This window comes from Cucumis melo, chromosome 4 (genome assembly GCF_025177605.1).
Source record: "Cucumis melo cultivar AY chromosome 4, USDA_Cmelo_AY_1.0, whole genome shotgun sequence".
NCBI classification, from domain to species: Eukaryota; Viridiplantae; Streptophyta; class Magnoliopsida; order Cucurbitales; family Cucurbitaceae; genus Cucumis; species Cucumis melo.
The window spans coordinates 4,132,243-4,155,562 of NC_066860.1; the positions used below are offsets into that span (position 1 = coordinate 4,132,243).

The 23,320-nt window shown below is 30.2% G+C and overlaps 2 protein-coding genes and 1 non-coding gene across 3 annotated transcripts; all 3 read right to left on the reverse strand.

Moving 5' to 3' along the window:
* Positions 1–4,055: 4,055 nt before the first annotated feature.
* Positions 4,056–4,158, reverse strand: LOC127149135 (U6 spliceosomal RNA). The gene has a single exon (XR_007820540.1). It is a non-coding gene; the product is annotated as a U6 spliceosomal RNA (small nuclear RNA).
* A 251-nt stretch (positions 4,159–4,409) lies between these two features.
* LOC103503901 (agamous-like MADS-box protein AP3) lies at positions 4,410–8,861 on the reverse strand. The gene is made up of 7 exons (XM_008468288.3): positions 8,498–8,861; positions 8,342–8,408; positions 8,192–8,253; positions 8,010–8,109; positions 6,073–6,114; positions 4,913–4,957; positions 4,410–4,810 (listed from the first exon to the last, which is right to left on the reverse strand). Exons 1-7 carry the CDS (start codon positions 8,761–8,763, stop codon positions 4,580–4,582), a joined length of 813 nt encoding a protein of 270 aa, XP_008466510.2. The 5' UTR covers positions 8,764–8,861; the 3' UTR covers positions 4,410–4,579.
* Positions 8,862–17,517: 8,656 nt separating this feature from the next.
* Positions 17,518–21,551, reverse strand: LOC103503902 (S-type anion channel SLAH4-like). Its single transcript, XM_008468289.3, has 3 exons — positions 21,077–21,551; positions 19,035–19,439; positions 17,518–18,028 (listed from the first exon to the last, which is right to left on the reverse strand). The coding sequence occupies exons 1-3, from the start codon at positions 21,533–21,535 to the stop codon at positions 17,720–17,722; spliced, it is 1,173 nt and encodes a 390-aa protein (XP_008466511.2). The 5' UTR covers positions 21,536–21,551; the 3' UTR covers positions 17,518–17,719.
* Positions 21,552–23,320: the final 1,769 nt, after the last annotated feature.

A 23,320-nucleotide genomic window follows, 5' to 3' on the forward strand; every position in this document is an offset into this window, starting at 1 on the left:
AAAATATATGTTCATGTTTAAAATGTATTTAATATGTTGTTACAGAAAAAGGTGTTTATGTGAAATGGTTTGGTTGTTGGCGAAATGATGTTTAAAAAAAGTATTTCTCAAAAAGGATTTCTTAAACCTCATTGAGCCTTTTAGACTTACGTTTTTAAATCTCATATTCCAAGAATCAGGCGTTAAGGCCAAATAAGAAGAGTTTGAAGGGCATATTAGGCGAGAAGGCTGCTAAGACGTTTTACTTTCTAAGTTTTATGAGTTGTGTTTATGTATTTATTGTAAAGTTTATTGTAAAACGCTTGGCCAAAGTTTAATAAAGTTTTAGTTTGCTTATGCCACTTCAGAATTACTATGGCTTTGTTGGCTTCTTATTGCTATGGGGCCCCACAAAGGTCACACACTATTCTTCATTGTAATAACCATAGTGCTATTCAGATTGCACACAATGATGTATTTCATGAACGAACAAAGCACATTGAGAACGATTGCCATTTTTTTCGTCATCATCTTTAGAGCAACGCTCTCCATCTCCAATCCATCTCTACCACTGACCAACCAGCAGATATCTTCACCAAAGCTTTCCATTCTCCTATTTTCACAAACTCCAGGTAGTCTTTACTTTACCACCTTGAGTTTGAGGAAGAGTATTGCGGTAATTAGAGTATTTTTTGGGATATTATAATTATTTTGGATATTATTCTTGTAATTTCTTGTATTTAATTTGCATATTCTTTCCTTAAGTGACTTTTTTTTTGTGTATAATTAGGCTTGTACCTTTGATAAAACATCAATAAAATACAAATTATTCAATAAAATTGTACTCTCATTTTGATGAATATAATAGCATAGGTTTTCTCTTAACTTTTATTGGTTATTACCTTTGTTTTTCAGAAGGCACATCAGGGCGCGGTATCCTCCCAAGTTAAAAGCAACAACAACCATTTGAATTTAAGTTACAGGAGGATAGAGCTCCCAAAGTGCTACAATTCTATCTTTTAATGCAAATTCCATTAACTTACAGTCTTCCGAGTATGATACAAGATTACACTGAAAGTATGAAAACAATTATCATACAAAAATCCGTTGACTTTTGAGATACAAAACAATTAGAAACATGAAGTAGAATCATCAAATAAGGTGATTAAAAACCAGTTTGTAGCCATAACCATTTGAATTTAAAGAAAAACATTTGCCATACTTTCGGGCTCTAAACAAGCCATGAACAATATAAATATGATTCATTATAGAAAAAGAGAATGAAGAGTGGTTTGAACTAGTATTTAGTTTTAGGGCATGTTAAAATTATTGTCTCACAATAATTAAGATCAACGAAAAAATAGAGATGAAGTCAATGAATGCATATAGTTTGAAGGGGAAAAGAAAAGAAAGTCGTGTTCACCGTGTTTTATCATATTTCGAACAAAATGGTAATTCTAAAAACTTTTGGTGGTATTGCTTGCCATATAAATAAAATATACCAAGGCCTGATGGTATTTCAATATACCAAAAGGATGTTCTTTCTGATGATTCGCACTCCGCCATAAGGAGAAAGAAAGCAAACTAAACACCTTTCCTTAAAACAAGATCTGCATATTTCAGAAAGTATATCAAGTAGCAGAGTAATCTCATAAAATATCTTTTGAAACTATCTTGACTTGGACAACTAGACATAATAATCATAGCATACAAGTACTCTACCATAAATCAAACAATAAAATACACGGATACTCGTCTCTCCATTAGCTCTCACTACTTCATTTACCATCTTTCTTTGATATTGTACAACTTGGTTTTATTTTGGTTGACAGGGAAAACGTATTGTTGTCAGGCACAACAGAAACATATAAAGTACATGTCACATCTCGTTCCCAACTATAGCATTGCTAACCTGCAATTCCCAACCAGCCGTTGCAATAATCTTGTCATTTGGTTGAATAGAGAGACCTTAGCTATGCAAGGTCGTTCCAGAGTAACTTTTCTCTTCATTAGACATGTTCCCTTCATAATTCAACACAACTAAAATAAATAATTCTCATATAAAAGTGCACGGTGGCAATCACTTATACCAGAAGTTGAAAGGCATATAACACAAACAAACATTCCAAAACTCATTTTGTTATCTAAATAAATATTTTCCTTGGAAATAATGCAAATTCCAGTTATTCTCATTGATTCATGGAACTGTATTCAAGAGCCTTGATGAGCATCCCCTCTACTGAACAATTATTGAGCTGAATATTTTAATTTTGCAGTACTCCTAAACAAATCATGAAGGTTTAAGATCAACTCATTCAAGATCCAAATCTAGCCGAATATTTCAATATTGCATAAATATTATTTTACTTTAATTGCATAGAATAATGTTCTTTATTTTTCGAAATTTTTTGAAATACCGTGCAATGATCCAATCTAAACATCGCGACCTTTTTATCAGCAACTCCAGAGATGGCACCATGCCATGATCCATCAGTGCAAATACTTAAAACTACAAACAAGATACTCAAAATGATGGCTTCTCATTGAGTAAATAATATTTAGAAGTTCATAATGTGCAGACAAACACATGACTCTGCATGACACTTCATTAATGTTAATGGAACTCGTTTAGTGATTATTGGTCATTAGTGATTAATGCATACAATGGCGTGGTGTACCATCTTAACTCATTGAGAACAAACTCCCGAGAAGATATCAAATGCATAACAAGTATGTAAGCTAACTCTGTTTATGTTTTATTTTTTTTATTGCTAAAAAATTTATTTCATTTTATTTTAGGAAATGTAGGGCCTTGACGATAGTTTAGATTAATTCAATTTCAACACAAACATGTGTCTTCTTCTAACCTAATAAAAAAGAATAATTGTGAGTATTATTTTAGGCTTTACCATGAGTTTCAGTAAAAGTAAAAATCAACAAAAATTGATGCCAAGATTCTTCACTACCTATATGGTAGGCTCTGATACCATAAACAAAATCATAATCTTTGTATATTTCTATTTCGATCAACTTCGTCTTTATCACTTTTTACGTAGAGATATGCACATACATTTAGTGAATACACCTAAACTTTTTTGTGATTACATGAGTGCACTTCATATGTCTATTAATCAAGTTTTTCATGCTAAGACAAAACATATTGAGATAGATTATCACTTTGTTAGGAAAAAAGTAGCCCTTGGCTTACTCATTACTAGATATGTCCCATCACAAGAACTATCGACAGATTTATCCACAAAGCCACTTTTCGCTCTCTGTGGAACAAACTTAGAGTTTGGAGTGTAGTTACCTCCAGTTTGAAGAAGAATGATAAAGAAGATCCATCGCTCACACATGATCGCTCATCTAGCAGCCATGATCGCTCCCTGCTCACCAACATATAGTAGCCACGATTGCTCACACACGATCTCTCATCTAGCAACCATGATCCTTCACAGCTCACCAACATGTAACAGCCACGATCGTTCACAGAGGAGGGAACTAATCAATCCATCAATTCTGCTAATTAATCAAGAGATCGAATCTCTTAAATCAAGAAGATTTGAGTTACCAATCACCAAAAGTCTTCCTCATTTTTTTTGTTTATGTTATGTATCTATTTTAGGAATTAGGAAATTGATATGTATCTATTTTAGGAATTAGGAAATTGATATGTATCTATTTTAGGATTGAGGGTTGATTGCCAGCAAGATAGAGAACCTATGTGTAGTTTAAAGAACAAATCCTACACAGGTGAAGGTAGGTTTTTTAATTTTATCGATTGAAATAGAAATATACAAAGATTTTGAATTTGTTCACGAATAACTTTTGAAGTTCCAAACATCGCAACTCTTCAAGTTTATTGCGAAGCTTAGCTTGACAATTACTCATTTTATATATGCTTCAGCTAATCAATGCCAATGTGTGCAGATCTTTGGTCTCTGCTGACATAGACAAATGTGTGCAGATCTTAAGGAAAATGTGGGCAGAACTTCTACCGACGTTATATTTTTGCGTGGGCATGTTTAGTGGTCGAAACCCTGTCATCTTTTCATTTGTCCACGTTGTTTTTTTTTTTAAATTTGGACCATTTCTCGATTTGTACGTGTCATCCTTGTGCAGGGGCCATGCTAATCTTCTCTGTATCATTCCAATTTTATCGGATGTCCTCGAAGGGACATTTGTCCACGTTGTTATCAATCACATATAAGATTCTATAATAACTCAATAACATATAACGATAATAGAATTTGATTTCATAAGAGGAGATAAGAAAAGGTAAAAAAGAATGAATTAATGGGCGAAAGGGTTTATTTAAGAAGTTGAGAAAGATGGAGTATAGTGTTATTCTCCATATTTGAAACCCTCTGATATTCTCCATCACTCATAACAAACTTAGACAAAAAAAAAAAAAAAAAAAAAGCCCCATATGATCTAGAAAACAAACCATACATATATAATCTCTTTGGAAGTGTTATCATTCAATTTAACAACTGAATGAACCAAAAAAAGGGAAAATTAAACAAAATTAAAAATATATAGTTGTGAGACATCATGAGTTAGGGTTTTAAAGAGGAATTGTAATTAATGATATAATAGACTACTCAAGGAATGGATAGGTAGTGAGATCTGAAGGAGGAGGGTTATGAAGGTGAATATTATTAAGAAGGTTGTTGTGGTTGTGGTTGGGCTGGAGACGCAATGCAAAAATGCGAGGATGGGCAGCACCTGAGAACCCCATAATTGACTCATAATCTCCTCCTCCAATTCCTACACCTACTCCTCCATTGTCTACCAGCCCATAATGTGGATCTTCTTCAGTTGCAATGTCCTGTACTCTCACAAATATTTATAATTTGCATATAAATTTCATTCCCATTACATGGTAACATACCATAAATTATATCTACCAATAATAATTAATCACACTTACGAACTCTTGTAGAAGACTCTTGTGTATTTCTCCTACGCTCTTTAACTGCATTTTCACCACGTCAAATCAATTTCATGTTACTATAACTTTACTTTGAAACTGCAGTCCACCCAATTATCCAACTATGATATGTCATATGTGTCAAACCTTTATATATATAAGATGTAAAACCATCAAGTGCTTACAAAGTGTTTTTAAGTTTTTTATAAAACAAAATATTTTTTTTATCTTGCACTATAAAATTTATTCTAAACAGATGCTTATTGTGTCGAAATGAATATATAACTCAACTTACATACTCCCTATATTATTTTTCTATATTATCAACTTTATTTTAAAGATTAGAAGTTTAATTCTCGAGGAAAAAAACTTATAATTGTGACTAATTGGGAAGACTGTTCTTACCAGAATGCTACTAAAAAAATATATTTGTAAAAATAAATATAGAATGGTAATACTACTATTTACTAGCCATATTGCAGTCCATTCACAATGTTCTAATGTAGGCTTTTTAGCTTTTTAATTATTAAATGGATACCAACTAGCTAAGCAATACTCTTGTATAAACACATTTTTGTAGGACCTTTAAAGAAAAATCCCAAACATCGTTCCAATAATAAGTGAAAAATACTTGCATGATGTCCAATTATCTAACCATAGTTTGCTACATAACTAACACCTTTTTTTGTATATATATAAAGACATAATTAAAACTATAAAATGTGTAGAAAGAGTGATTTTATGCATTAAAAGATCATTTCAAGCTAAGATAAGATGATTGGATGCATTTTTTTTTTTGATAAAATGAAGTTTTTTCATGAGGATTTGGAAACATGAAAGTATTAAGATTGTGTCAACCTAATTGAGATAGTCAAACACTTTCTGATTCCAATCTTCCACTTAGACTTGTTAAAAAAAAAATCATTTCAAACCGACTATTATCGTGACTGTAGGAGAATATTTGTATTCGAACTATGTAAAGGGCAGGCCGGCTAGATTGTATTATATTTCAGTCCAATCACATAGTTCTATGTGGTAATTCTTTTTATAATGCATTTTAGGTAGCAGTTAAAGTAATCTAACTACACATTTTTGTAGGATATTTAAAGAGACCTCCCAAACAACGTTTCAGTATATAAATGATAATGATTTTGAATTACCTTCTTCTTGTGTGTTTCAATCTGGTTTGAGATCACCCGGTACTGTTGAACAAAGTTTCAATTTGAACCGGTCAATGTAATACATACAGAAACATCAATATATGTATATATATTCCAAATTACAGTTATTGCAGTTATATGCAAGATCACTACAATATATATTTTAACCATTGATTTAATTTTTAAAATAAGTAACTTCAGAAGAAATTTTAGTGTTGAAACATTTTGAATTATTTAAACAATCTGTACAAAAAAACTTTAAATAAAATAACTTTTTTGAAAAACATATTTTTCTATTGTCAATATTCAAACCAACTCTAAAATAATGTGTACCAAATTTTGAGGTGTATAATTCAATATGCAATCAAAGTCGTTATGATATACGTAATTTATGACATGCTAAAAAGAGAGATTGTGAAGGGCTTATAAATCATTCTCTTAAAAGGAAACAATGAAAGTGAATAATAAAAATGTATACAGAGGAAGCTAGAGGAAAGTTTCCAACCTAGAGAAATGATAGAAGCATCATAATTACAAAATATAACTTATTTTTTATAAACCAATTTAATCATTTTCAAACATGACTCTAACCTAGTTTAGAAGTCTTAACGCATTTATACTGATCTCTTTCCTCTAGTATCTTGTTATATAAAAAACTGCAGCCAATTGATTTCCAAATTAGGATCGTCGGTTTAGAAGTTCAAAATGATTGTGTATTCTTCAGATATAAGCCATGTACTTAATACTGTATGTTTGTATAACCCTGATTTACTGTTTAATGGTTGATTGAATTAGAGCTTATTTAAAAAGTAATGATAGTGAGATTTGGTATGATATACGTGCTCTCTCATGGGTTGATGGATCAGTAGAAACTTTTTTCAAATTATAGTACTAGTTCTATTGCTTTAAATATTAGTGGTTTTGTATAACTTTTCACGGACTTATAGCCCTTACTCTCCTCGCTTCTTGTATTATTGTCTCTTATTATTAAAATGAACCAGGAATGATGCAAGTACTAAGAGAGTGTCCATCTAGTCAAGAAGCTCGAATATACTCATCTGACCTATTGTATCTTTTTCCAAAAAAAAAAAAGAAAAAACAACATACTTTTCATTACAAGAATCTCTTATTTGACCGTCAATAAAAACTAAAAAAATATATTTTGAAAAAATAAAAATATTTCTTTTTTAATTGACATATCTCTATATATAAAAAGAAGCATATTTGAGAACAATTTTGAGAGTTAGAAATCATTTTTTGTCATTTATAAAATATAAGAATGTGTTTAATCACTCAAAACTAATTTAATATACAATTTTACACTTTTGAAATATAACTTTTATATTATTAAAATATATCGTAAATGATTAAAAATATGTTTCTAATGTGATTTTAAAAATAACAAAAATAATTCAAACAACGTTGCAATTGCTCTCAAATATGCCCCCAAGTAGTTTTTGACTCTCAAAACTACTTTAAAGTTATGATATGGTAACATTTTTTTGTTTTGGTAAGGTTGAATTCTACCACAATCAAAGCGTTTGGGAAACCACACTCTTCTTCCTCCACAATACACTTTTGTTTTTTCAACTAGGTTGATATATCACAAGCAAACCTAAACACGCCCAATACCAAAAGTAATGTTTTATATCCAAGAGAAAGTAAAAGAGATAGCTAGAGAATAGCTCAAAAAGTTATATACATGGAAGAAAATGGCAAATGAAAAAAAGTGAATGATTTTTAATAATAATAAAAAAATTTAGAAATCTAAACTCAACTCCCAAGACTTAATTAAAGTAGCTACTGATATCAGTTATAGAAGTAATTAAGTCCAAAAAAACCAAATAGATGAAGAGGATTTATATTAGTTATAAACATAGATGTAAAATAAAAATGAAGTAATTGATAAAGGGATAAGAGAGAGAGAGAGAAGAGACCTTGCGTTCACGGATGATCCTGACAGCATTATCCATATCTTGCTCAAGACATCGGAGTTCTTCAAAACTCAGATCATTCATACATTCCCCCATCCTCTGCCTGAATAATATTTCTAAAAAAAATTAATTAAATTATATATTTAAAGAAATAGAAATGATGATGATGAGAATATAATTAATACCTAATCTGCCTTCGGAGATTTCGATTGATATCTTTGAGCTTCTTGAGATTGTCTTGCATTCTCTGGACCGCACCATAGAAATACAATATATACAAATTAGAGTAATTATAAAAAATAGAGAGAAAGGTCAGACAGAGAGGTGAGGATGACCTCATAGTGAGAGATCCATAAATCGACGCCTAAAGTCTTCTGGTACTGATCGAAAAGCTCCTTAGTCCTAAAAAATTAAATCAAACAGATCATCATATCATTAAGAAGGAGATAGGGTGTGGTTGATTTAATTTATTTTATATATATAACACTTACGAAGTGGCAGGGCTGATATACTCATGGAGTTTTCCTGTGCTGGAAAACATGATAATGGAGACTTTAGCATCGCAGAGAACCGTCAGTTCGTTGGCTTTCTTGAAGAGCCCGTTGCGTCTCTTAGAGTAAGTCACTTGCCTGTTTGTAGGGTTTTCTATTCTCTTGATCTGGATCTTCCCACGAGCCATATTTTTGCTTTTTCTTCTTCTTCTTCTTCTTCTTTCTTGTTGTTGTTGTTGTTGTTTGTGGGAGAAATAGACATACATTATTAGGTGAAATAAATAATGAATTAGAGAAGAAGAAGAAGAGGGTTTTCCGTAAATGGAAAGTTAGGGGTTAATTTTGGTGAAAGGCATTGTCAGGTTTTACCATTTAAAAACCTCCTCATATGTCCTTGTTGGTTCTCCTTTTACTTTCTGCCTCACTCCCCACTCGGGACCATCTCGAAAAGGGAGTTAAAAACATTGAAAAAACTTGGATGCATTCTCATCTTTAATCACATGAAATAAAGCTAAATACTACTTTTCTTTAAAAAAAAAAAGGAAAAAAAAAATTTACTAAGAAAACAAAGTTTGTGTGTTTTCTATTTGTATTACAAAACTTGACTACTTTTGCTAATTGAAACGTAATGATTTGACGATAATTAAAATACTCGAATTCCCAAATTCCCAACTTGATACATACGCGGGCTGTAACTCAACTTTTAGAACATAACCATGACTAAACCTTTATGTGAGTGTTTAGTCTAAGAAGTTGGAGTAGGTTAGAGTTGCACCAACTTCCTTTTTTATTTGGTATAAGAAGTTTGTAGACTTACCTCCAAAAAAAAAAAAAAAAAAAAACTTTAAATTCATATTTAATTTTCTTTTATCGTTATATATTTAATATTAAATAATTTGCTTTTATTCACGGAACTTAAGCTTGTGGATTGAATTTTGAAGATTTAAAATGGTAATCTTTTAGGTGTGAGAGTACATTTATAGCTTTCTATTCCTACCATTTTTGTTCTTATTCATGGGCCTTTTTAGGTGTATAGTTCCTTGGTGGAGCTCATGCTTAGGTTGTGGTTGTTCCCTAGCCTCCATCCCAAGGTGCTATGGACTAGGGCTTTTGGATACATTTCCTCCAATGAAATTTTTTAATAATTCTTTTAATTCTCGAAATTTATTACAAATATTTTAGAATATATCTTAACAAATTTAAAGTGCTAAAGAAAATGCTACCACAAGCATAGATGATATCCCTTTACATGTGTTATAGTAATATTTTAAAAAAATATTGGAAAATTATCTGATTTAAAAATGACATCCCTTTTCTTGTGCTACAGTTCTTCAATTTCTTTCAAAACCACATTTTTATAATATTGCTAAAAGAGCATAATTTGAACATAGCAGAAGGATCGAAAAAGTATATATGATTTAAATCACTCCATAACCATGTACTATAGAAAGTTTAGAATTACATATCTAGTCCCTACATTTATATGAACTAATCAAGAAACAGTGCATTGAACTAGTTTCAATTAGTTTCTTTTTAATAGTAATTTCTTAATATATAATTAATAAAATTAAAAGTTAGATAATGTAATATTTTTATTTTAATGTTTTCATATTATCTTCCTTTTAAAAAAAATCTTCTATTTAGTTTAAAGAGAGAAATATTGTTATAGTAATTAAAATATTGAATTAATACGTTATTGTAGTATATATAGTGCAATAGTTTTTATTTAATGTTTTTAAACTCGAAAGGATAGATTGTTTCATCCTATTTCATTCATTATATTCTTTTTGTTTAATGTTTTCTCTAAATTTTGGATCTCATTGATTAAATTGTGTTTCCAAAATATAAATGTGTGTATTTATTTTGTTTTTCTTTTACACATTCATCTCACATATAATTTGAAAAAATCAATGTACTAATATAAAACACCTCTAACTTGAACAAATGCATCATTTCTTGAAAATTCGCGTCCCATTAACATCAGATGTACTAAGTTACCTAAGATTTTACTCAACCAAGGGTAATATAGAAATTTATTGAAAATGTAGAGGTAAAAGAGGCATGTAAAAATTCTTCCTACATGGTCTCTATTAATATAGTAAAAATAGCTATAAAGATAAATCCATTTGATGTCCGAGTTTTTAAAAAGCATCTCTTTAGTGCTAAAGTTTTTCAAAATAGGTTTAAGAAGCAAATAACTTTATATTTTCATTTTAAATAAATACATGACATTTTAAATTAAAAAATAATTTCTAAAAATCATATGTAGGGCTAAAACAATTTTTTTTTTAATTTAAAATAACATATAACAATTTAAAAAAAAAACACAAAATTAATACATCTAACAGATTTTAAATCTATTTTAAAAATTCAAAAGACTAAAGAAACACCTTTTGAAAACTCAAAAAACCAAATAGACATTCTTATAAACTCAAAGGCTTATACATTTTTAAAACTTAGAAACCAAACATACGTATCTATCCCAACTCAAAAATTAACAATGTAATGTAGAAAACATTACAGTAAATATTGCTTATTGGATTTCAATTATTTACATCGGGGATAAGTAGCATCGTAAATAATTTGGGTCTAATCCAAGAAGCAATCAATGTCAATGCACTCGGTTTCAATAAAGTCCGTGTATAGAATCGCACCCTTACCAAAATAGCCTCCCAGGACGTAGCTATTAGCTAACCCAAGCTACCTCACCTCAGCTGCTCTGCTCCTTTCCTCTCGGATTCACCAAAAGTTGTTAACCAATGCAACCATTTAACGTTGTCCAACTCCGAACTAATGTCACTTCAAACTTTACATCATAACCATAAACATAACTAAAACTAAAACCCTCTTTTTGAAGGAACTAATAATAAAATAATTAAAGGGTAAAATATGTGTTTTATATTGATAGATATACTGTTTGGTAACCAATTTTAGAAATTAGACTCTAGTTTAAACTATGGTAAACTAATCATAGTTATACATTAAATATTAGTTAACAATAAATTGTTAAAATTTCATTTATAAGCAGGTTTTATTTCCAAAAATTGTAACATCATATAATTTATTGGATAAATGGAATATTTGGTCAATATGGTTTGAAGTAAGTTTGAAATATATTTAGGTCATGTGTAAAGAATTTAGGGCAAAATATTTTTTTTTTGTCTATGAGGTTTGGAATTAAGGAATTATTTGGTCTTTAAGGTTTTAAAAGAGACATTTTAGTCTTTATTGTTCGAAAACTAAGAAATACAAATTTAAATGGTTTGAAAATATTTTTATTGATTTTATATATTAACATTTGTTCCCTTTTTCTCTTCTGCTCTCGTTTATTTTGGTATGTTCCTTCAAAATAAAAGATCGTAAGAATCTAACATGTTGTTTGTACTACCAATTTATTTAAATGACAGAGACAGATCTATATAATAATAAAATGAAAGACTACGATCAACATAACTCAACTCAACTATCATCTATATGTTTTCAAAACAAGAACTCGGACTGAGTTTATAACTCAAAAATAGAACCTGGAGTGCAACCCTAACAAACCTCGGTAAAAAATGAATATATATATATATATATATATTTGTTAAGCATGGAGATTGACCCGTGTTTTCCACATCCTTCCTCACTGAGAGAACTCTTAACATTTGAGATGCGTTGAAATACATCCCGAACTCCTTTATACCTCTCTAGGTCTCTAAGCGAATACTGAGTTTCCTTTTTTTTGCAGGGAAAAAACACCACACACACACACCAGTGTATACTTTCCTCTATTTTTGAGAGCAATAGTTCTATTACTTCCAAAAATTACAAATTTAATAGTTGATCTCAGATTTGAATGCCAATCGCTTCAAACTCCAAAGTGAACTTAGTTTCAGGTTAATCAATTAACACAAACCAGTCCTAGTGGATGGACCAAATGGATACTTTTAAGGGAAAAAACGTACGTACGTCTTTCACGTCTAATCGAAAAGACTCCCCAAATCCCCAAGATCGAAGGACCTTCTTAATTTCCACGCACCACCATAAATTAAAAAGCTCAATAAAACCTGTCCCATGGCGGCTCAAGCAACCCCTCAAAACCTGAAACATCTCACTTTTTTTATCAATACTTTTGTTCTTTTTTACCTTAATCTTCCTTATTTGACTTTCCAACACAAAACCACAATACAAAAGCTTGTTCTTCCCTTTTTTTCTTTTGGTTTTCTTGTATGAGAAGACAAACTCATGTCCAAATCCCATGGATGTGACATTTAACGAACAGATAAAGCCATAAGCTTAATTAAAAACATCATCGATTCTGCTTGACGAACAAGAAAGTAACAAAAGTTAAGCACCTTCTCCTAAAATTAATAAGGACTATATTTATTATTAGTACTATTGTTATTGTGTGGTTCTTTGAACGATGGTGGTTATTGCTTCTCCTGTCATCTCCTCAAACAGCTTAGTTTAGGGCAGGGGTAGAGTTCTAATCTTTTCCACATATATTTTTAGATTAAAATATAATGATAAATTTTCTCTATAACTTTAAATTATCAACTGTTCCATACTAATCTTTTATCTCAAAAGTTGATCTATCTTAATGTAATTCATCCACTAGTCCAACTACAATTGTCGAGTCATAATTTTTCTTTCTTCTAAATAAGTGTTTTCTTAATTTGTTTTTTTTAGTGTTACTGTGAAAGATGGGTGTAGCCATTATAGGCTAACAAAAGTATTACAACCTCCAAAACCAAGCCATCACCAACTGCATGCAAGCACATGACCACATGACCAAATTAGCACAACTAGTTCTAGTCAACCTTTTATGTAAAGCAGAACATGATCATGAATTTTGCTAAAATTTACTATATTATTAAATACTCCTCTTCGTCTTTCTCTGTATTTGTTTCATATCTCTCATTGCTATATGCTGTAAATCTACTCTCTTGTTGAGATTACGGTTACATATCCTGATCCTAATCACCTACTTGTGATTAATTTATTAAAGAAAATGATTAATTTATTAAAGAAAATGCTCATGGCCTTTCTCATTTCACCGTAGGATCGTATCAGCCTAATGCTCTGTATGGAAAGCTTTTAAGGCTATAATCGTTGCCCATTTTTTTCTTTATTATTTGGATAAATTTTTATCTTCCTACTTAGCACGACCATCCATTTGCTTTCTTTTATAAATATTAATTATTTCTTTATCTATAATATCATCGAGAATATCATTTTTCATTTTTCATTTTATGTTTAAACGCTATAAACTTTCGATTTTTCTTTTAGTAAGTTCCTAATTAAGTTTAAGAAAATCGGTATTTTCAAAAGTTTACAAAGTGACAAAATTTCAATTTCGAAAAGGAAAAAAATCCACAATAGAAAATATCAAAAATGTTCCGTCAACGAACAATTAATTCGACACTCGTGCGCATAATATATTTGGTATAGAATCTCATAGCAAGATCGTTTAGAATCTCATAGCAAAATCTAAACGATCGTGTTTTCAGCTCCAACGATTTTTTTTCAACTATTTTTTTTAAGATCTTTTATATTTGGTACATGATCTTGAACTAAAAAAGATTTATTGATTGAAAAAAGTCATTATTTCAAAAAGAAATTTTTTAAAAAATGGCAGAAGTGAAGAAAGGCGATGAAAAAAAAGAAGAAAAAAAGACGATGAAAAAGAAAAAATCGTAGAAGAGGAAGAAAAAGAAAAACGATGAAAAGGAAGAGTAAATCTATGATCTAAAAAAAATGATAAGCTCTATCGACTTTTTATGTTGTTAAACGGATAATAAATATTTAGCTGGTTTGTTATATCTATGAAAATTAACCTTAATAAAATTTTAAAACACTTTTGGACTAAAATTTTTAATTTTGAAAATTTGTAAAGACTAAATAGAGACCGGTTTTCTTTTGACACAATTTTAAATTTCACTTTTTGGAACTTTTACTATTATTTTCTATTAAGTGGTGTGTTAGTTGGCAATATGACTATGTGAAGATAATATTAACTTAAAAATAAATTTACATGATTTGATAATGTTTAATTTTTTCAAAATTAGAAGTTAAAAATATACAAACTATTTGGTTGGTAGTTTGTCAAAAAAAAAAAAAATGAGATTATCTTTTATTAATGAGTTATTTAAATCTAAAATGATAAAAGGTCCTCATTTATTTTATGAATCTTAAATTATTATCTTTTTGAGATTATCCTTGAGCAAATATATATATATACTACGGAACTTGTGGGTTCTAGTATGACTGACAAACGAAGAAAGCTTTTGGAGCTATTAGTCAAATCTGTATTGCAATAACCATGAGCGAAAGAAGGTAGTGGAATTATCTATCTATGGTCTTGACGTCTTGATCTGTGATGATTTTTATGATGAGTGATGAGAAAGACGAAGCTATGATCAAAGTGGTCACCTTAAACTCAGGGGGAGTATAAAGACGTCGTCAAGAAGATTCACTCGAACATTCAGGGGGAGCGTGGGGTCTTAAGCTATTAAGCTTGTTAAGATAGTCATATAGTTGATCAGAGAGCATTTACTGTATTGATGTATATTGACTATGTGTGAATCATAATAATATTACTCATCAGGGTGTGCACAGCTCCTTAGACGTAGGCAACGACGTTGGCCGAATTGGGTTACCAAAGTTTATTGTGTTATACTCTTATGCTATTCCTCTAGCTATTATAACAATTATTTATTTTAGAATTAACTAAAGGTTTATCTGATTATCTCATATTGTTTTTCAATTAGTATCAGAGCGGGTTGCAAGTCCATGGAGATAATCAGGGGAAGGACCTTCAGCTTCATGTCCTCTTGTACTCGATGACAAAAAGTATTCATATTGGAACCTTTGTATGATTTCTTTTATTAAAACTTTGGATGGGAGAGCGTGGAGAGCACTTATAGCTGGATATGAACCACCGATTATCACTATAGACAGTGTATCTGTTCCAAAATCAGAAGTTGACTAGACTGATGCTGAAGAACAAGCGTCAGTTGGGAATGCTAGTGCTCTCAATGCTATATTTAATGGTGTTGATTTGAATGTGTTCAAACTTATAAATTCTTGTAATTCAGCCTAAGAAACTTGGAAAATACCCGAAGTTGCTTATAAAGGCACTACAAAAGTTAAAATATCCATACTGCAGTTGGTAACATCAAAGTTTGAAGCATTGAAAATGTCAGAAGATGAGTCTGTATCAGATTACAACAAGAGAGTTCTGGAAATAGAAAATGAATCGTTATTGCTTGGGGAAAAAATTCTTGAATCCAAGATAGTGCATAAAGTGCTATGATCGTTACCTGAAAAATTCGACATGAAGGTCACAACTATAGAGGAAGCTCATGATATAACGAAATTAAAATTGGATGAGTTGTTTGGGTCTTTGGTTACATTCTAGATGGCTATATCGCACAGAGAGAATAAAAAAGGCAAGGGCATTGCCTTTACGTCAATATATGAAGAAGAGACAATTGTAAATCAGTTTGATAATGAAGCAAATATGAATGAATCAATAGCTCTCCTGACGAAACAATTTTCTAAGGTTGTCAAGAAATTCAAAAATCTGAATACCACGGAATCCAATGCTAGAAATCTGACTAATTATCGAAGAAGAGAGATGGTGAATGCAATACCAGAAGGTTTAATGAAATCTCTAACAGGAGGGCTGGTGACTATGGACGAAAAAAGAATGGTGAAGGAAGAATTTTCAGATGTAGAGAATGTAGGGGAGTTGGTCATTATCATGCTGAATGTCCTACGTTCTTGAGAAAGCAAAAGAAAAGTTTTAGTGCTACATTATCTGATGATGATACCGATGAAAGTGATGAAGAAGGTGAATATACTAGAGCCTTTATTAGTATTTTATCTAAAGATGAAGTTGATGATTCTGAAGAAGAAAGTGAAGAAAATGAACGGCTAGTATCAGTTATATCTTCCTTAAAACAAAAATTGAGGGAGATCCAGATAGAGTATGATCAAACTATGAAGTCGATCAAAATGTTAAATTCAAGAACTAAAAATCTAGATCAAATACTGAATTCAAGACAGTCTAGTTCAAACAGATGTGATCTTGGTTTTAACTCATCAGTAAAGAGCATTAGTCAAAACAATGGGATAAAATTTGTTCCTGCTACTATGAGCATCAAGTCTGATCAACCATTTGAAATAAAAGCTGTTAGCTGATCTTCCATTAAAACAAATAACTGGGTGTACCATTACTGTGGTAAAAAAAGATCATATTCGTCCTTTGGTTTACAAAGGTATAAATTTCAATATTAGAAAGCCACTTATCACTCATAGAAGCACCTAAACTCATTCACTCAAAATGGCAAGAGAAGTTAGAAGAGAAGTTACAACAATTATTTACTTTAGAATTAACTAAAAGTTTATTTGATTATCTCATACTATTTTTCATATTTGTTTAGACAAATGAGATATATATGTACAATGGAGAGGCTAAAGAAAAAACCTTTCAATTAAATGCTCGATTAAGCCCTATGAGTGATACTACACAATAATTACAAGAAAGTTTGGTGTCAACCTAGTTGAGATGCTTTGAGTGTGCTTATTAATCCCATTTGCCTTTTATGCTTATTTTCACACAAAAAAATTACAATAAAAAGGTTTTTAGATCAATTAGTAGTTGTGGTGGTGATGTCTTTCCAAAAGAAACAAATGATTCTCGACTGTATCTTTAAAAAATTATGCATTTACGTTTCAGTCAGATAATCCACAAAATAGTTCCCACGACGTTGCTCTTAAGACCAATAGACAAACATGTTACCAATGTAAAAGACAACTCTCTTCAAATATCTCCCTAATAAATGATATGGTATATTGTCCCATTTTTTACATAAAAATTTCGTTTTTAGTTTTACCTAAAAGACCTAATATCAATAAAGTCAATTGTCATCGCCTACATATCAATGATTAATCTCTTATTTAACGTAGGACTTTTGGCTACATTTCCAAGCAAATTACTCAACTTTTTATGAAGAACTCGCCATTTAGGGTAGTTCAGACAAGAAAGGGGTGAACAACACTTTGTAATACAACGTTTGGATTATGAAAATCATTCACTTGTGACATAGTAGATACAAAATTGTAATAGTCTAAGAGAGTCCTACCTAATTAATATTTGAATCTAAACAACAACAAAGCAAGGACGATAATAGTCGGTGTCTGCTTGATTTTTTTTCTTCAATGTCCAATTATTAATTAAGTTAAGGGTTGTTCTTGACGATGAGATTCGTCCAAAGTTGAGTTGCGTTGAGTTGAGGGATTAAAAAGTGGGTCGTCGTCGGGCAAGAGTAATGCAGAGTTGAATACAGTAGCGGCGACAAGGGAGACAACAACAAAAACTGAGATGGTAAGAAGAAGTAGCATTAGAATTTTGGCTGGGAGGGCTTTCACTTGGTGATGATATTGAATGGAGGCAAGAGCTAGTGCTGAGATTGGGAAGGAGAAGGCCCACCATGCTATATTGAATCTTTTCATTGACCTCTTGAATAGTAAAGGCCTGCAAATCTGTTTCGTATTTCATAAACCAAACCCACAATTAATAATCATATTATTGTTAGCTAAGATACATAATTAATGAATTTCTTTGTTCATTTAATTTTTTTCAAAAAAAACTTAGCTTTCAAAACCATTTTTGACAAAAAAGAAAAAAGGGTCCAAGTTTTGAAGCTTGATTGGTTATGATTTTTAAAATTAGAGTAGCAACAAACACAAAAGCTATTTTTTTTAGTATAAAACATTCTTAAAGAAAAGTAGATAAAGAGAAAAAAAAAAAAAATAACAATAATGGTAGGTTGAATTATTTGTTTTTTATTTTTTTTTATTTTTTTAGTTTCTAGTTTTTGAAAATTAAGTTACCACAAACGATCTCTACGCTCCATATTTTATATGCTTTGATTTATAGTTTTTGAAGATTATATACTCTCCAATAATGTTTTAAAAAACTATGTACATGTTTGAATTATAAGTAAAAAAAATGTTTATAAATATTTAGAAGGTAAACCAAATGCCCCTTAAAGTGATTTTTAGAAACAAAATATTGTTTTTGGAAAGTAGTTTTTTTTTTTAAAGTTTGGACAAGAAGTGAACTCTTTTTGCTGAATAAAGATGAAAATCCCCTTGAGAAGAAATTAGCCTAATTTTAGAAAGAAACTGTTTAAACTAAATGGCTATTAAACAAAAGTTAAATGCTTATAAAAAGAAAAAATGACATGAATAATAAAACATGTCCCTTTTCTTGTTTAGAATTCCAATAAGAACACACACAATTTAAAAGAAAAGAAAAGAAAAGAAAAGAAAAGAAAAAAAAGCAAAATATAGAACGTAGCTAAAGATTATGAAACTATGAAGCACACAAACTAAGTTGTATTTTAGTTATTATTGTCATTATAGTTTATGATCTGATAAAATTTTAATCTTTATCTAAAAAGCATATTAAAATATTTTCTAGTGAATAATGGTTAAATTTTAATCCATATTGATGTGCAAAAGGAAACAAAGTAATTTAGCTTACCAGGGCGGTGAACAGAAAAAGGGAGAGAAAAAAGAGCATCTTGGAAGATGTATCAAAGGCCCCAGAAATGGATTCCCAAGCCAAGCTCGCGAAGCTTGGAGCTGCTATGTAAAGAAAGAACACCGGCCGGAGCATGGAAGGAAGCCGATCGACGCCGGAGAACCGTTGATAAAGCGTCACAAACAGTACTAAATAATGAACGATCCCCAGAGAAAACAAGCACAATGCACTCTCCTTCCAACCCATCCGGCCGGCTGCCTGAGCCCCGACCAAGTTTCCAATGACGGAGAGTTGGCTGGTGGGATTGGCAACGCTGCATAGAAATCTCCTTCCTTTCGTGAACCATTGGCCATATATTTTCACGTCCAGCACCACTACTGGGATTGCAAATACCCACCACAATACCTATTCCCATCACAATATCTAATTCATACACTCACTCCTACATTTTCATTTCATTATCTATTTTATTAATATAAAATACATTTATATTCCGAAAATTTACAAATTATATATACACACATATATTGGTTTAATTTTTCAAAAGCATTGATAGAAAAAGTGTATACATAATATAACATAGAAATTTAAGGAATTAAAATAGAGTTTACAAGCATTTATTTATTGTTTTTTTCAAAATTAAGTTTATAAATATTTAATGTATTCTCTAAATTTCTTGGTTTGTCTGTCACCTATGGAAAGATGTCATGAATTTAGTTGCTTTTGTTGTACCTAAGTTTTTTCCTTTTTTATGTTCTTTTACTGCCTCTAATATATACATCCCTAAATTAGAAGTTCTTCCTTTTAGTTTGCTGGTTTTTTTCCCTGCTTTTGGCATCGAGCACATCTCTTACTCGTTTGAATATATTTGTATATCTTTATTGGCTCTTTTGATTTAATGATATTGATTTGGATAGGAAGAATGTCTCAATTTATTCGAAAGAATTGGATGTATCTGTTGATCTTTTTTATTCCGTTTAAAAACTAAAATTTGAAAACTAAAAAAAATGATTTTAAAAAATTGTTTTTCTTTTTCAATTGACTTAAGATTTATTCTCTTTTATTAAGAAAGATGTAAATTAATTATTTTAAAAAATTTAGAGAAAATGAACTAATTCTTCCAAATCAACAATCCAAAACTAAATGGTTATCAAAATGACTTTTTTGTTTCTTTTGTTTTTGGTTTCTTTAATTCTTATTCAAATTCAAAGGTAAAAATAAGTATCTAAAAACTAGTTCATTGATTTTGTTGGATAACCATTTAGTTTTTCATTATTAGTTTACTAAAATTAAATCTATTTTCTTCCTATTCTTTATAATTTTTTTTTATTTGAAGTAAAAGAGTTGAGCTCTAAGTCAATTGCAAAATCAAAAATAAGTTTTTGAAAACTACTTTATCTAATTCTCAAATTTTAGTTTGGTTTTTGATAAAATAGTTGAAAACAAAAAGTTTAGAGATGAAATTGATGTTTATAAACTGAATTTCAAAAATAAAATCTAAAAACCTAGAATGTCTAGTAACCATTTGGTTGTTTTGAAAATTAAATAATACTTCTTCTCAACTTTTTCTCCCTAAATTTCTTTTTTTCTTAAGTAGAAGGATAAAATTCATAGCTAAATTCTAAAAAGAATTAAAAGTACTCTTTTTAATTTTAAAAATTGCAGAGTAAATTGTTCTTAAAAACATTACTAGAAAATAGATAATAAAACAATAAATTCGGAAGCAAAAATCTAGATTTTAGTTTCGAAATCTTCTTTTGTTTTATTTTCTTTTTCCTTTTAAAGAAAAGAAAACAGTAGTGAAAAATGAGTGAAGAAACTTAGCATTTATAAGCATAGTTTCTGAAAACCAAAATCCCTGTAGTAGTTGGCTATTTTTAGTGCTGAGTGTATTAAAAACGTTAGTTTTTAAAATGGAAATAGTACTAAATTAGACAGATTAACCGTTAGAAAGTTATAATTTGACAAATGAAATTTGAACAATAAATTTAAATATATAATTAAGCTATAATAAGAAAGAATAAAAAAAGAAAAAAGCAGACCTTGTAAAGAGTAGCTCGAGGGGGCAAAAACGGTGCGGATTGAAGCAAAAGGAACCAAGAAATCCAAGGGGCAAAAAGGTAGTTAACCCCAACATGATGCAAAAATTCGCATTGGACCAACCGGAAGTGAAAGAAACATCTCAAGAGGTAAAAAACAGAGAGACAAAAAAGAAGAAAGAAACCCATTGACCACAGAACAATGAGAACCGTGGGATGAAGCAAATCGTTATTTTGTACGGCCATGATTTTCCATAACAACGTTTGACAACCCACAGACATTCCGATCCGGAAATACCCTGCATGGAATTTGACCAGCATCGTCTCCACCGCCGATAAAATCCCATCCCCACCACCCGGCGGACTTGAAACGCCACCATTTTCTTCGTAATCGGTGCTTCCGTTTCCAGGAGATTCCATTTGGAGGATGGTGATCTCAGAGACGGATGCTGCCATAACCATAAGGGAAATTTTGTCCAAAATAAGTTAAAATGGGTATTGATCTTATAGAGCACAATGTATTTATTTGAATTTTAATTAATGAAGCCGCCTTTTTTAGGATTAGTGACAGGTTGTTAACAGTACATGCTTTATCTTCAAAGCGATCATTTCTTTTAATTAGTTTTCTATTTTCACATCCCTATCTGGCTTTTCCTAAACAGTTTTAGGTAAATTTTAAACTAATCTAATTTTGGTCCATAAATTTTGTATCTTTTTCCTTTCTTTGTACTTAAATTTTCAAGACCGTCTGCTTTCGTCGTATTATGGTCTACGTGGTTTAGAATTTAGTCAACTTTTTAATAAAATGATGAGTTGACTTTCATATGTAGAGATGACTAGGATATCAAATAAGATAATTACGTTTCAAAATCTGGAACAACAGTAAATTGATGTTTTATATAAAAAAAAAAAACTAAAAGATCACCTTGCATTCAAGGTTTTGGTCGTCACAATTTTGGCGTATTAGCAAGCATTCTACTTTACTTACTCTCAAGTAATGCTAGATGCAATTTCATTCGGGTAGGTATAAACTTTTTTTAATGCCTTAAGTTTGGGATATTTTGTGATTTATTGAAGTATTTTTTTATTCATTGTTGTAATTTTTTAAAATTTATTTTATGCATAAGTTGTATGTATTTTATTTTATTCAATGTATTTTATGTTATCATGGATGTTACATTAATATGACAATCCTATTTTATTTATTTTTATTCTACTCAATGTTCTTCTTTATTTGCTACAAGATTCCAAATTTGGAAAACAAATAGTAAAGGGTGGGGGAGTCGAGGACAGGAAGGGAGAGACTTGAGTTTTGGAGGGATAAAAAAGAACAAAAAGATTAGTACTTCTTGTGTTTATTTGATAAATATGTTTGACTTATGTTTCTGCTTTGAAATAAAAGATTTATACAATAAATTAACAAGATTTATTAGGTATTTATCAATTTAAATAATATGATAAATATTCTAAACCCTAAACATCTAAATGTGGAAGTCATACCAAAAGTACGTTAAAGTAATCCTATCAACCATAGTAACTTAAGTAATTTTTTCTTTTTAAGTTCAAGGATTAAAACATACATTTTTAAAACTTTATGGACTAAAATAGAACAAGATCCTAAAACGAGGGCTAGCCAAGCTAAATACGTTGAATAATGATAATAATGATAATGATCAATAATAATTTTTTTATAGAATAAAATATTAATTGTTAACATGGTTATTATAAGTTATGTAGAATCGAAAGATATTTTTAAAACCTAATCTCTTAGATTGAAGATTTGTGTGTAAAGTAGGTTAGATATTTAAGTTTGAATGCATATAAATAAATAAAAGGATATTTTAAGCTGTTACTAATGTGTGGTTCTTCAATGGTTGTAGATGGTACATACTCAACCTGGACTTGTGTTTTTCTAATTGAATTTTAATATTTTAAGGTTCAAAGACACAAAGTACTAATTATTGTAATCTCTCAGTTTTGTCGGTTTTATATGAACTGAACAGTGTGTGAAAGTTTATTTTATTTGATTAATATTTTTTTATGTTTAATTAGGTTTAGGTTGATGCATGACATGGTTGAAAACTTATGAACCACTTTTTTTTTTATTGATTAACTTTGTTGTTAATTTTGTCATTTTAGTGGGAGACAAAAATGGGAAGGATTTTTTTAAACCAACTATAAAATATAAACTGAGACTTAAAATTCAAACTAAACCTACACTCGAAGAGTATTACAATATTGTTTGAT

Coding starts and splice junctions, on each gene's coding strand:
- LOC103503901 (XM_008468288.3), bottom strand. CDS start 8,763: ATGTATGTCTATTTCTCCCACAAACAACAACAACAACAACAAGAAAGA. Junction 8,110..8,191: donor AATCTCCGAAGGCAGATTAG/GTATTAATTATA, acceptor AATATTATTCAG/GCAGAGGATGGGGGAATGTA. Junction 6,115..8,009: donor GGATCATCCGTGAACGCAAG/GTCTCTTCTCTC, acceptor TTTGTTCAACAG/TACCGGGTGATCTCAAACCA.
- LOC103503902 (XM_008468289.3), bottom strand. CDS start 21,535: ATGGTTATGGCAGCATCCGTCTCTGAGATCACCATCCTCCAAATGGAA. Junction 19,440..21,076: donor CTCGAGCTACTCTTTACAAG/GTCTGCTTTTTT, acceptor TGATGGGAATAG/GTATTGTGGTGGGTATTTGC. Junction 18,029..19,034: donor TTTTTCTGTTCACCGCCCTG/GTAAGCTAAATT, acceptor AATACGAAACAG/ATTTGCAGGCCTTTACTATT.